Source organism: Panthera uncia, chromosome B1 (genome assembly GCF_023721935.1).
Source record: "Panthera uncia isolate 11264 chromosome B1, Puncia_PCG_1.0, whole genome shotgun sequence".
Classification (NCBI taxonomy): Eukaryota; Metazoa; Chordata; class Mammalia; order Carnivora; family Felidae; genus Panthera; species Panthera uncia.
In genome coordinates this window covers 55680818-55695766 of record NC_064811.1, presented here as the reverse complement: position 1 = coordinate 55695766, position 14949 = coordinate 55680818, and the positions used below count along the sequence as shown (strand labels likewise).

General features: G+C 37.4%; 1 protein-coding gene across 1 annotated transcript; it reads right to left on the bottom strand.

The window, feature by feature from the left end:
- Positions 1 to 622: 622 nt before the first annotated feature.
- On the bottom strand, positions 623 to 12658 carry ENAM (enamelin). Its single transcript, XM_049630586.1, has 8 exons — positions 12605 to 12658; positions 10718 to 10786; positions 10549 to 10593; positions 9795 to 9836; positions 8131 to 8403; positions 6973 to 7035; positions 5451 to 5501; positions 623 to 3481 (listed from the first exon to the last, which is right to left on the bottom strand). The coding sequence occupies exons 1-8, from the start codon at positions 12656 to 12658 to the stop codon at positions 623 to 625; spliced, it is 3456 nt and encodes a 1151-aa protein (XP_049486543.1).
- Positions 12659 to 14949: the final 2291 nt, after the last annotated feature.

The following is a 14949-nucleotide window of genomic DNA, read 5'->3' as shown; positions in this document are numbered from 1 at the left end:
TGTAAGATGTGACATAAAGTGGGAAAGATAGGGAAGACAAAAATAGGAAGCAAAATACAGAACAGTTGACAGAAAAAAAAAGACAGAAGGACGAGAGGAAATGATGAAGAGAGAAGTAGTGGAAGGAAAAAGGTGTCAAAAGAATATTAACTAGGGCAAAAAAAAAAAAAACTGAGAAAGACCAACACAAGAAAAAAGTGTACAATCATTTGGATTATACTGATGTATAGATCTCCATACATAAAATGGAAATTTCATCTGCCTTTCTGTCTTGCAAAACCAGAGAATTTTGCAAATATGGAACTTTGAGAGAAAAGGGAAGATTCAGCAAACAAAGGGAAATTGACCCAGACAAGTGGCTTCCACGTTTCAAGGATGAAGGTCATAGCCTTTCTGCTGCTTTTTAAGGTCTGTGCTAATTAGTGACAGTACTGAATCTATCAACCCCCAAGGGCCCAATCTCACCAGCATCACCTGGGCCACTACTCCTATTTTTGGAATGGGGAAAAACTTAAGGATAACCAAGAGGGTTGGGAGAAAAAGTTGGGAAACCACTGTAGAATATCAGATATAGAATATCAGGTATTTTCCTTCCCCAAAGAATGCTTGGTTGGGATAATCCCTAGGCCTGAAGTAGTAAGCAGTCTTGCACATGGTCCTGTGGATTGGTCTCTATTTGAAGGGAATCAAATGAAATGTGTTCATCTGCATTAAGTGGGTCTACATTTATACTCTGAAACTGTGCCCCAGTAGCTAACCTAGACAATGAGTTAGGACTTTCAGTAGGTGTAATCGGATCTTCATCAAATGGGCCTTGCCTTCCAATGCCAGATGGAGTTCCAGTGCTGGAGGAATGATACTTTGCCAATTTGGAGCCAAAGCATGGTAACTGCAGGATGCTTGATGGTCTTTGTTGCTGCCTTTCACCCTCATTTCCTTGTACTTCACTTTGGATTCCTTCTGGATTGGGGGCTTCATCAGGTGTACCCATAACAAGCTGCTCAGGAGTAAGGTCAACAGTTCTTTCATTGAGCTGGTTGCCTTCAAATATTTGTTCCAAAACATTGTCCCCATCTCCTCCAAGATCACTTTTGAGGCAAGGCATATTCTTTGATTGAAGGGAACTGGCTTCAGGAAAGGGCATAATTCCCCTTTGGCTCAGCTGATTCTTCATGGAACATGGTGTGTTCCTCCTCAGGGTGGACACATCATCTCTAAAAGGACTTGGGTTTTCACTTTCTCCAGGCAGTCTTTTCTCTGAGCTGTTTCTTTGGCCAGGTAGGTTGCTTGGAGGGGAGATGGTATGTCTTGCATGTTTAGTATGACTATCTTCTGTATACGGAGGACTGGTGTCTTGGTTCTCCCCTGGTGCAAGACCAAAGGATGGAGTGTAGTCCTGTAGAGCAAGTGGATCTTCTTTGTGTCCTGTGGAGCTGCCAGCACAGCAAGGGCCTCTCTGGCTTAGATGAAATACATGCGCTTCTTTTTGACCTGATGGGTAACTTGGAGGAATTAAGTCTGGGAAAGACAACTGTTCTCTCTCTGGTGAATTTATCCTAGTAATTTGCATGCCATAATTCAAATTCTCACTTTCATGCCATGTTGGACTTTTCTGAAGCCCAGCTGGGGAATTGCTAGGATAAGGCTGGTTCTCTTTCTCATGTGGTGGACTAGGGGGAGCTTTGTGTAAAGTTGTTGGCCGATCCCAGAAGTTTCTGTTAAAATATGGCCTTCTTTCTTTCTGCCCTTGGGCTTGAATCTCATGGTCCCAGGAGTTCCAAGAGGGGAACAGAGTGCTTTCTTCCTGTCCAACAGCATTATTAGCATAATAGCCCCTGCTCTCCACAGGTGGTGGTACACTGGGAGCTGTATTATATGATGGAAAATTCTCATCTTGGCTCCAGGGATAAAATTCACCATAAGGGAAATCCTCCCTGGGTTTTGATGGATTATCTAAGGAATAGGGAAGGTATTCTTTTGGTTGATTTGAGGTATATTGCTCGCCTTCATAGTGCCTAACTGTTGGCCCTTCTTTAAAGCTCGGCTCCTCCATACCCCATCTACTTTGTCCTGGAAAAGTTTCATCTCCAGTTGGATCAATTGGGTCCTCTTCATTATAAGGGACTGTTTCTTTCAGGTCTGGAGTATTCATGGGGTACAGTGAATTTTTGGGTTGCCCCATAGTATTGGGAGAATCATCTCTCTCATCCCATGTATTGCTTCTAAGGTATGGTGAGTTTTCCCTGGGATTATAAGAGTTATAGTCAGGGTAGTAAACACCTCCCCTTGAGCCATGGGAAGGATGAAGTAAGTGTTCTTCCTGCATCCCGGGATCTTCCTTAATAGGTGGAGAGATTCCTTGATGATTCCAAATATTTCTTCCAGCAGGAAAATGTTCTCTTGCAGTGGAAGGGATTTCCTTAGGGTATACACGTTGATATGTACTGTGCTTTAATTCTGGTCGATTAGTTTCTGATTCATAAGGGATTCTTCTTGGCTCCAAAATAATCCCTTTGGGCAAATTCTGGCTTTGGGTTTGTCCATCAGAATTTGGGGCTCTTTTGGACTCTCCTCTTGGGTAATAAGAGTTTTCATGTTGACCAACAGAATTAAAATTTGGGACTAGCATGTTACTCTCAGGATGAGGCAGTTTATAGTTTGATTTATTAACTCCATAATCTTGAGAATTTCTCCAGGGGCCAGATGGATCTCTTGTAGGAATGACTATTCTTTCTTTTGGACCTACTGGCTTCTCTGCTGGATTTTGGATTTTTTCATTGCGGACAACAGTACCATGTTTGGGACCCAGAGGAGCAACATTGGTTCCCATAGGGTGTTTATTTGGTCCCTGAGGCTTTCTTCTGACATTTCCTGGATTTCCTGCATGAGTGGGAGAATTGCCTCTTGCAGTAGAAGCATAAGCTTTGCGATAAATTGGATTTCCTGAACGAAATGCTTGTTTGCCTTCCAAACCAAAGGAGTTCCACCGAGGACCCCTTTGAACCTGTTGATTTCTGTAAAAAGGCCCATTCTGTCTACGCCCCATGATAGTACCAGTGGGACGCCATTGTCTTCCTGCAGGAAAATTTCGGATGTTAGGATTTGGATAGTTTTCATAAATATTTGGCTGACTTGGTCCCCATGAGATTTGAGTTCTTGGTACTCCCTGGCCTGAAACATTAACTGTAGGGGGTGAGATAATCCCGTTTTGAGCTGTAGGATTACTCACAGTGTTTGAGCCATGGCCACTGTTTCCTGTTGGGCTGGTGTCATTTCCGCCCTGACTCCCTCCAGGTGCATTTGGTTGAGTAGAGTTAGTCTCAGGACCTGTTGAATTACCCGAGGGTTCAGTGGCTGGACTCTCTGCTTTAGGAGGATCTTTTTCTTTGGGTTTTTCAAAATCTTGTTCAAACATCTCTTCTGAATAATAAGGAGGACGGCCCCCAAATCCCTGATATCCAAAATATCCAAAATAAGGATTCTGTAGGGAAGAAGATGGAAATTGGTAATTACTATTTGTTTTGCACCATGGTGTTGCTCGGAATTTTTTTAATGTGATAGGGAAATGAGCCACATGCTTCTTTTAAAACCATTGACTATGCTTCCTTTCTTGAAAGTTAATTCCTCCTTGGTTTCCATGACCCAACTCCCTTCCAGTTTTCTCTTCTGGTACTCTAACTTTCTGACTCACTTCTTAGTTTTGTCTTCCTAGTCCTGACCCCTAAATCTGAGGGGTGTTTTTTTTAAAAGGATTCCATTTGCTGTCCTTCTAATTCTTCTGTTCTCATTTTACACACCTGCCTTGAGTAATCTATTGCAGGCCAATTTTTTTCAATGCAGATATATATCAGTGACTCCCAAAGCCATAAGTCTGGCCCATGACACTATGTCCTGAGGCTGAAACAGCAAGACTGGGTCACTAAAGATCTCATTGGACACCTCCAACTGAATGTACCCAGAATTGGACCTATCTGCCCCCAAACTTCCTTCTCCAACTTTCTATATATCTAAGCAACATTCACCACTATCTACCCAGTTTCCCAGGTTTCTACTCTCCTCTATTTCCCCCAGCCAATTAATAACCAAGTCCTATAAAATCTGAACTTTCATCCTGTCCCCTCTTTTTTTTATCCCCAGTACTCTTGAACTACTGCAGTAGTTTTCTTACTGGTTACTCTGAGTGTAATTGTACTTTCCTCTAATCTTTCCTCTCCATTGTTATCAGAACAGTAGAGGTTGGGGGAACCTTCTGTCACTTTCCTCTTTTAAAAAAAATTTTTTTTAATGTTTATTTATTTTTGAGAGAGAGAGAGAGAGAGAGAGAGAGAGAATGAACAGGGGAGGGGCAGAGGGAGAGGGAGACACAGAACTCAAAGCAGGCTCCAAGCTCTGCGCTGTCAGCAGAGCCAGAGGTGGGGCTTTAACTCAAACCATGAGATCATCACCTGAACAGGAGTCAGATGCTTAACTGATTGAGCCACCCAGGCACCCCATGTCACTTTCCTCTTTAAATATTATTTAAAGTTGCCCTTACCTTACAGGGATAAACTCTAAATCCCATAGCACAACATATAAAGCAGCACAGCATGTTCTAAAGAGTGGAGCTGTAGGCAGATATGGGTTAAGATCCCTGTTTCATCACTATTAATAGTATGATCCTGGGCTAACCTCAGTTTATTATAACTTTGGTTTTTTGTAAACTCAAGGTAATAAAATAATATCTATCTTATAAGTTGCCATGAGGGTCAAAAGAGATAAATATGTACAGCTCAGTGCCTGGCACTTAGTAAGAACCTAACAAATGTTGTACATTATATAACGCCACTACCACCACCAATAATAATTTTTTATAATCATCTGGCCCATAATTATTACATCCAGCCTCATTTCTTCCCCCTTGTACTTTGTGCAGGTGCAAATCACAACTACTACTGCAGCTATTCACAATGGAATCTAAATGTCTCTCTACAGATGAATGGAAAAGGCAAAAAGTGGGCGAAATTGAACAGTAATTTATCTTCTTTGGGCTTCAATTTATTTGTATAATGAAGGAGTTAGATGATTACTTAATTCCCTTCTAGGAATAACTTTCTAGAATGTATTTACTTCCTTCTCTTGGTTGCCCCATCACTGTCTAGAATCCAGTACCAACCTGGAGCAAAGGTTATTAGATTAGCCTTTTTAGAGAGAGAAAAAGTGAGAAAAAGGAACGGGGAGAGAAAGGAAGGACAAGGGAGGGAGAGAGGGAGGGACAGGGGTCAGTACCTATAGAGGAGAAATGATGGTCAGTACCTATAGAGGAGAAATCACATTTATATTTGTTACTGGATGTTTTTCTTATATCATGGGCACTTGAGCTACAAATTCATGTGTTGAAATTTAACATTTTGAATAGATAGGAATTAAAAATCAGAGACTAATGGGGAGAAGGTAGCTTTACTTGTACTCACCCCGCCTTCTTCATTGCTGACTGGTGGACGTCCGAAACCTGGTGGTACCCTCTGAAAGGTAAACACCACAATGAATGCAAGAGGAAACCACGTTCTATGCTACCATTTGTTTGTAAGACTCAGGGTGTCTTAATAGAGTTCGAGTCAGTGACTGGGTGTTAGCATTATTAGTTTTTAGCTTTTGAGTCATTATCTCTCACAATCTACTATTAATTATAATTATAACCCATCAGTGAATACTGGTAAATACAAAGGTTTCAGCTGAATTCTAGATTATCTTATTCAAAATACCATGTATGGCTGTGTATCCCAGCAGTCACCCCATCCCATGGTCTCCAACACACAGACACACACAGACACACAGACACACATACACACACACACACACACACACACACACAGTGTGATTTGAGTGTTATTAGGATCCAAACATCCATATTAGAACATGTAATAATGGAGGTCAAATAATGACGCTATTTTCAGAGAGTCTATGTCACATTTAGGATGACAAACCGCCAATTCTCCTGGATTATTACGATAACTTTTTTATTTCACCAAGATTTATTTTCCTAATCAAACTTGGAGGCTGAATGTTTGATCAGGGGAGAGAGTTCAGGAAATCAGTCCAACTCCTGCAGACCTTCAGGAAGTCCTATGTGGATGATGTAATAGTTCAGCATGAGAATTACACTTATCTGTTTTTTAAATCTTCACCTGGTACTGCCTTAGTTTCTTTAGTTCAGTATGGCCAGTGAAAGGAAGACACTCTTTTAAGGAAAAAAAGTAAGGAACTCTTATTCCTTGAAATGAATTGTTCCTTATTGATAAGAAGGTGTCTTGATTATAGAATGATAGACCAAAAAAACCAAAAAACAAAAAAACCCAACAACAACAATGCCATAGCTGAATAAAAAGTCATCAAATATTTGTTGTTTCTGGTATTTTAATAGCAACTGGCCTTTAAACTTTTCTTTAGGTCAAATAGTTTATTTTGTGATTTATATTTTTAATGCCTGTGATGCAATTTCAATAGTTTTATTTTAATGATTTTAAACTTTAAAGGATTCTTGTAAATATTATTTTGCAATATTCTTTATAATGAGGTATCTGTGGCAAGAAATAATAAATGATGGAAAGACCTTAGTCTAAGCATAGCGTATCTTATGATTTGCAAACTCCATTTTGTCTCAATTTCCCCTTTACGTTAAATGAAGATAATTTTTGTGCTTTCTAATCTCTTAGGGAAGTGGGGGAATAGTAGCGAAATAGCGCAATCCTTTAAAATTAATTCATTGACTAAGTTATTAGTAGTTGTTTGGTGATTGTTCATGTCTCCAATTTGTCTGAGTAAAATATTCATTAAATTTTTTTTTCCCTACATGATTAATGATGTGATGATTTTTTTTCATACTCTCTACTGACTGGCATATGGCATTCCATTTAGAGAGTATGAACTCATATTAGTTTGAGATATGACCTGTTAATATTATTTTTCACTTCTAGTATAAAGAAAAAAACTCACATGTGGAACTTGCCATGGTGGCTGTTGATAGAGAAATAGCCCATTGCCAAATGGTGGGAATGCCTGAAGAGAAAGAAAGAACCATAGTGATGTGGAAGTGAGAAAGATAAATGGAAAATGAAACAAACCTATTAAATACAATTGTTTGAAACTTGAGAGTCTGCATCTCCCTTTGCATTAAACTGCAATTTTCTATTTTTAGGGCTGAGATGATGATGATGATAATAATAGCAATTAGTATTAGTGAACACTTATGTTCTAGGTACTGTACTGAGCATTTTGTAGTGGTAAACTTATTTAATCCTCATATAAACCTAGAAGACATGTGCTGAAGACATTATTTCCTTTTCACTGAAGATTATGAGGTTCAGAGAAGTTAAGTCACTTGCCCAAAATCTCTCAGTTGGTAAATGGTCCAGGAGTGTCTTTTCATTTAATTTTGTGTTCTCTCAACTGTAATAGTGTCTGATAATAAATAAATAGGGTCTGTTAATCGACTAATAGACAGCATTTTGGAAGCTCCACACTGGATGATATCTTGAGAAACCATTTGCACATCTTCTTGCTTTAAGTCAGGATTATTTATGCCACCCAGAAGTACCGGAAGCAGTGTTACCTTTCAGGGCACTATTTGAGATCATCAAAGCATAGATCTGGAAGAGACTTAGAAATTGTTCCTTTACTCATGGGGAGCCTGTAGCCCAGAAAGGTAAAGTGACTGCTCAAGATCACACAAGTAATAAGGGCTGGGGATAGAACTCGAATCTCTGTTCCCTGATTCTTCTGTTAGTGCTCATGTTGCAATACCATGCTGCCTCTGCATTTTAAAAAGAGCTTCTTTAAAGCAACAGTATTTTGGTAATTTTTTTAAAGATTTAAAACAATTTTTTGGTATCTATCTATCTATCTATAGATATATACATATGTTGGTAATTTTTAATCAAACAAAGGCTGGGGTAACTCGGCAGACAATTTTGGATAGGCAGTGGAGCATCATGTTAGAAGAAAGTGGCAAAACTGAAGATTCTATTTCATACATAGCAGTATGTGTCTTGAGCAACATTGGAGAAAGTGTGTATGTGGGGATGGTATGGTTCTCCAAATCCCTCTGAGCCCATTTGTTGACTCTGGTTTGGAATTTTGCTGGGCAAGCCTCACCTGAGGTGGCTGGGCTTCATCTTCTGGCTGTGCTGGGGTAGGTGATGGCTGCTTTAAAGGCCGCTTTGGTGGTGGCTTTTTTGGTTGAGGCTGGTTGGTTTTCTGGGTCTCTGGGGCTTGATCAGTTTTGCTCTTTTGGCGTTTGGGTGCTGAAGGAGATGAGGGTTTCTGTGGGCGCCCCGTGTTTGGTGGTGGTTGAGGCCACATGGGCATCTGATACTGCGGGAAGAGCTGAGGCAGACCATTCCCATACAAGGGGCCCAGTTGTGCCATCTGTGAGGGTAGCAAATAACAGTAAAACCATAGGAGGGCTGAGATTCCAGCTTTCCTCAGCCTGTAATGTCACTCTCTAAAACTCAGCCAGAATCTCAAAAATTCTATGAAACTTAACAATGGAAGCCTCAAGATCTTTAGTATTTCTTTAAATATTGTCTTACAGAAATGAATTTCAGTCTTCTAGAAAACTAACAAAACAAACAAAGCAAAAGACAGAATTAGGTGAGAAATTGAAGTTTAAGAATTTGGCTGATAATTTTCTAACTCTGAAGTGCTGACTCCCATAAGAAGTCATATAATTGATTACAGAGGACTTGGTGTCAGATTCAAAACTGTGACTTGTTACAGGCTGGAAAAGGAGAAAAAGCAAAAAGAAGATAAATGAAGTAAGAATGACAAACAGAAAAAAAACCCAACAAGGAACGAGAGAGGAGAATACAAATTCTCTGTTGTGTAAACATCCTTATGTGTACTTATGGTTTTTGGTTACTGGTGAATTTTCATTAATTCCATTTTCATGATCAGAATCTCCACAATTTCAAGGTTGGAAGGGAAGCAAAGGTGGTCATGATCTGAAGAAACTAATATATGAATTGACCTCCTACAATGTCAGTTCCCATTCAAACATTGTTGCTTTGGTTTAACACCAGAGCTAAACACAGTAAAACCAAGAGTGAGAGTTTAAAAGAGTTGCCAATCAGTAGTTGAAAATTGACAATGATGATGATTATAGGTGAGAAGCTTTTAAAGAGAATGACTTGAATAAAGGATTAAGAGAAAATTGATTTTGAAGAGAAAATTGAATTGAAGTCCTTGATTTTTCCTCCCAATGGTTCTCACGATCATCACAAAAGTCAAAAGTGATATATAGTATGGTAGTCATACAACTTTGTCAGAAAAATTATGCCAAAAGATCCAACTGATACGTGATTTATTATTAGTTGGTTCTAAGAATTAGCACTAGTGGTAAGTATAATTGAAATTTATTTAGATAAGATAGAAACTTATTTCATAAATTTAGTGTTATCTTTCAAGATAATCCAAATAAAATTTACCTCCCCACACACCTGGAGTATTTTTTGTCCTTATTATTTGTGAATACATGTTGTGTGATCTTTCCCCAGAACCAATTTCTCTTGGATACAAAGAATGTTGGTAATTAATAAATGATTTTTTTTTACATGAGAGAATAACAGTAATGAATAAGAAGAAAATCTGGGGTAAGGAGACAGGCAAAATTTTTCCCCCTTAAAACTCTTATAATGATTATATTGTAATTAAAGCATGTGGATAGCTGTTGGTATCTTTATTAGCTATGACAAACCTTATAATGTAATTATCCATATATAAAGAAGAAATTATCAGAAATAACACAAAACAGAACTTACATGTGGGGAGTTCATGAAGTTGAACTGACCATATCGCATCATCTGTGACCAAAGGAATCCATTAATGTGATACAAAGTGAAAACATTTTATTATTTAACCAATCTACAAATCACCAGAAATAAGCTGAATTTCTGATTTTAATGTACAACAGTCATATCTTTTACTATTTATGCATGAATTTAAAATAAGTATGCAATTAAAAAACCCATGTCACTAATTTTTAAGTCAGGATTTTATTTTGAGAAGAATCAATATAGAATAATAGAGAATAAAAATCTTGTCTACTCTGACGTTTTTGAATGTTCTACTCAACTTTTGGAATTCCGGACTTGAGAATATGATAATTCTATGAAAAAGATGATTCTCCTTTCTGATGTATGTTGAATTTGGCTAATGATTTTGGCTATAAATCATGTCGAAGATATTATATGCCTATGTGTCTACCTTCTAAAAACGCTTGGTACAAATATCTACTTTTGCTAGCTTGAAAACTTAGCAGAGAAGCCAACATTAGCTATTCCTGAACGCAAATTAACATTTACCTTGGCAAGGAATAATGAAGTACATAGGTAGTATGGAGCTGACGAAATTACTACTTTGCCTTGATTTGAGAGTTTAAGTCTTTCAAATTTTCCCTTTCCCTCCCTTCATCTTTTTCTCAAGAAATTTTATATATCAAGAAGTTTTCCCTTTTTTAATGGACTCTCAGGACAGGGCTTACAAAAACTTCTCCCCAGAGACTGATATACATACCTCCTCACTTTTACTGCTAAATCCAGGCATTCGGGGCATTTGCATCTGGAAGTGAAAGAATATTGGTGACAAATTCAGAACTTAAGTTGAGATAAACCCAATAATTATCTCCAAGCTATTTAACAACAGAACACAAAAGGACAAGTCCTAAAAAACTTTCAATACTCACTGGCATAGCAATAGAATTACCAAGCAGACCTAGAAAGACCAGGAGAATCTTCATTTTTCCACTTGGTACCTGGAATACAAAACTGGATTTTATTTTTGGAATATGAAATAATTTCACTGGCGGCATTCTGCCCAGCTGTCTGTCAAGGAGAGCGTAGAAACAGACCAGGCTGGGGGCCTCTGCCGCTATTTTTACTTTACGTTAAGAAACTACTAGTTATTACCTTATAGTGTTCTAAACTGTGAAAAGGATCTGATTTAAAAGGAAAGATAGAAGCAAGAGAGAGAGAGAGAGGGAGGGAGAAGATTGATCCTTGAGAAGATGGGAGATAGTTTATAGCACTGGAATATGGACATTAGAAGTTAGCAGTTTACCTGAAATATATAAATATTGCTGACTTTGAGTTCTTGTTGCTAGGCTGGTTTAGAATGGCATAGTAATGTCTGATTATAATCACCATTCAGAATAATCTCAGTTTCAGTGAAGGTGCAATCCAAAATCAGTACTTTTAGCTACTTTCTAAGATGCCATAGACAACATTCCATTATGTAGAGGCTAATTAAATAAGCTGGAATATTCCAGAATCCTACTCTTTTCTTCTTTCCTCTATTGTTTCTATTATTATTATTATTATTATTATTATTGCTTTTTTAAAAATTATTTTATCTTTTAAAAATTCACTTCTGCTCAAGGGCTGGTCAGAGAAATAGAAAAATATAGGCAAAGATATTTTTATCTCTTTGTTAGACACTTTGATTGAACATATAGAGGAAAAGATTGAAGTTATAGACGTATGTGTGAAGTTTGAGAATATTTTCATGGATTTCATTTATCCCGCTCCAGTTAATTATGCAAGCCTTGTATAATTAAGACTTGTAGTTACAACTTTGAACAAGTTTTTTTTTTTCTGAAACATTTACCTGTGTAATTTTTTAAGAAAACTCTGCCCTATTTGCATGTACAATAGAGGAAAATGAAGGTTTTAATCAGAATGATTGATTTCTTGGTACATCGGATACAGCACAATTCCTAGCATAGTAACCAGCACATAGACACCAGTAGTTGCTCAGTCTTTTTGTTCCTCTTTCCTTTTTCTGGGCATGAAATGTGCGTAGAAGTATTTTGAGCCAATGCTCACCCTTCTGTTTGCTTCCCATAGGAGCAATATAATTAAAGGACACTTCAGCATTTTCCTAAATTATAGGTGCAATCAATAACCTTTTACATATCAGAGAAATTGGGAGGGTTCAGTTAAACAAAAGAAGCAGTAACACATAAATGTCTTTACTGCTAATTAAGGATTTTCAGAATCATGACATTGTAGAGAATTAAAAATAACAACTGAAACTATTGTCTTCAGCATAGGCTGAAAACATGAGGAAGCTAATAAAGAGGATATTGGTGAATGCTTTCCTTTCTAAATCTACTTTCTAAGATCATGGCCCAAGATTTTGGGGGCGGTTGGATGTTTAATTTCTCTCTTACTTAACCATCCATTTAATCTCTGTAGTAGCTGTCACTGAGACTCCTGATAATGTTACACACGTAAGTAGGAAGATGTGACCTTCTATTATGCCAATACAAAATGCCACTCACTTTCTCTTTTGTAAAATTAATATATTATACTGGACGACTGATAGTTTCCTTCTCTCTCTAGAAGTTCATGATTGGATGAAAGTTTATTTTTAACTGAAAATAGCACTCATAATGGTTGCTGTGGAGTACAGAGACTATGCAAGTTCTTACTTCTTTGTCCCATCTGTGAACTCAGATGCTCTTTGTTTCTTCTGACATATTTAAATAGTGTTTTACCCTCTCAAGCATACTTCTGACAATATTTAGTTTGGTATGTGACCTGTGTTATAAAAAATGAATATAAATTCTCACCAAGTTATCTAGCTTAGGAAGAGTGGCTCCACGGCTGTGCTGGAACAGCAACATTTTTCACTCAAATTTTGAAAAATACAGGTTTGGTATAAGACGAAGGTCAAACACAGAAATGAGACAAATAAATGAAATGAATAGCAAAAGCTCAGCTCTAAGGCAGCGCATGTCATATTAGTTATTTTATCCAATCAGAGCCTTACTAGAGGGACTTAACAATCAAACTGAGTCTTCTATTGCTTTAAGAGAAGGGTGAAAGCTAAATCAGAGAGAAAATGACCCAGGAACAGTATTTGAGGTATTTCTAACACAGTGCTGACAAAACTTGACTGCTCTACAGGAAGATGTACGAAAGCATAGTGTTAAATGAGATCTAAGTAGGTTGGAAGAAAAGTTAAAAGAAAAACAAATCTACCAAATAAACCAACGAGTTTAAAGTTTTATCAGAAGATCAGTATGCAGCAATGACTATACAACCAAGATCAAAGAATGCAATAAGGAAGTCAACCAGTATCTATGAATTAAGTTCATTCTTTGGCACTATATCATTTATGTTGACAATCTCTAATACTCACCCAATGCCAGCTAGTAGCTCCAATATATAACAAATAACTTTTACTTGAACTTTGTTAGCCTGTCTTTGAAATATAGTCTTACTGGTCTACAGTGGAAATGCCTACAAGTTGCTGAAGCCGGGGAGATCTCAAGGAGCAAGACACATTTGTTTCTTGGTAATAAAACAAAAATTCTTCATGAAGTTGTCATGTTGTTTAACAAAAAGGCTTAAAATAAAAAGATTCCTCCTGTAAGAAAGCTTGGGATAGCAAGGTCACATTTAAGCTCTGTTGTAGACCTGTACAACCAATCAGCTTTGAGAAAAATGGTTTTGCCATCACAAGAGTTTAAGGTGAAAAAACACATCCAGTGTAAATTTATAAAGTGTTATTATAGGAGCTGTCAAATCAAGTCTCTTATTATGTATAATAACAGTCCAGGAAAATGAGCTTACAGCTGTAAGATTTGGGAGATGCTTTCCTTGATGAATTTGGGGTTTTTCAAGTTTAGAAACTTTGTTTATGCAGAGATATTTAGGGAACAAAAGTGAATATTAACTATATTCTACTGTGATAAATCATTGACCATCATCAAAATGCAGGCCTACATACATCTCTCTCTCTCTCTCTTTCTCTCTATCATTCTATCTCTATATCTCTAATTCTAATTCTATAGATATAGATATATAGATATAGCTATAGAAATATAAACTTAATATAGTTAATTACTATTTATTTAACATATAATTAAAATTAGGTGAAATGTTATACCCATGGACAACTCAGTGCCTTCATTTGATTTGTATTACATAAAGCTACCAGGACATAGTGTTCTTTTTGAAGAAAAATATAACTGAGTCACTTGGGATTCCGAGTTTTAGATCAGATATGCAAAATGATAAATGAACTCTCAGCTATTCATGGTAACACAACCTCATGAAAATAGGAGTTAAGAAATTCACTGAAGGGGTTATGTTATGAATGTTTTTTGATATCTGGCTTTTTATAATAAAGATTTCACTTCCAAATAAATGGAAAATTTATACTTTTCATTAACAAGAGCAAATCGCTCTCTTTGCTGTACTTGGGATTCTCCTGTTCTCTTACGGCTCCACAAGAGAAAATATCTGTAGTGGTGATCTTTGCTTACTTATTTTTGTGTTGGCATTTAAAAATTAAGAATATTTTAATTTAATGCCAAAAACCAGTTCTTACTTGATATGATGGTGCATGTCAGTTCATCCAGTGGTTCCGAAGGGTGCTGTCCTTCCAAGGCACCAGAGCTGCTGTGTCCTTCCTCTCAGGCCCAATAACACTGCATTTCTTAGCACGCCCTCCCTCCACTCCCTGCCATCTCCCTGAATTTAGAACCACAAAGAATAACCTTGCACCAGAATGTTTGACTTTAAGTTCTTTTTTTTTTTTTTTTTTTTGCCCCACATCACTTAGTCTTTATTTATTTATTTTATTTTTTTTTTAATATATGAAATTTACTGTCAAATTGGTTTCCATACAACACCCAGTGCTCATCCCAAAAGGTGCCCTCCTCAATACCCATCACCCACCCTGCCAAGTGACTTTAAGTTCTAAATACCTTTTAAGCCTGTCTGAATCCAAGATGTACAAAGGGATATCTGCTGCAAGTGCCTGCCTGTCTTTGATTTTGTAGAAACTGGGTAGTAGCTATAATACTGTTTGTGCTCTATGCACATTGAGATGAATTTGCAAGTGGTAGAACACCTAGGGGACAGTGTTTTCTTGTAGGTGAAATGAGAATCGTGATGCTGGGTGACA

Bases quoted from the DNA above. Each gene is read 5' to 3' on its own strand.
- ENAM (XM_049630586.1), bottom strand. From the start codon at position 12,658: ATGTTGCTGTTCCAGCACAGCCGTGGAGCCACTCTTCCTAAGCTAGAT. The intron at 10,594-10,717 runs GTGAGTATTGAA...TTTCACTTCCAG, and splicing joins GTAATTCTATTGCTATGCCA to ATGCAAATGCCCCGAATGCC. The intron at 8,404-9,794 runs GTAAGTTCTGTT...CTACCCTCACAG, and splicing joins ACTTCATGAACTCCCCACAT to ATGGCACAACTGGGCCCCTT.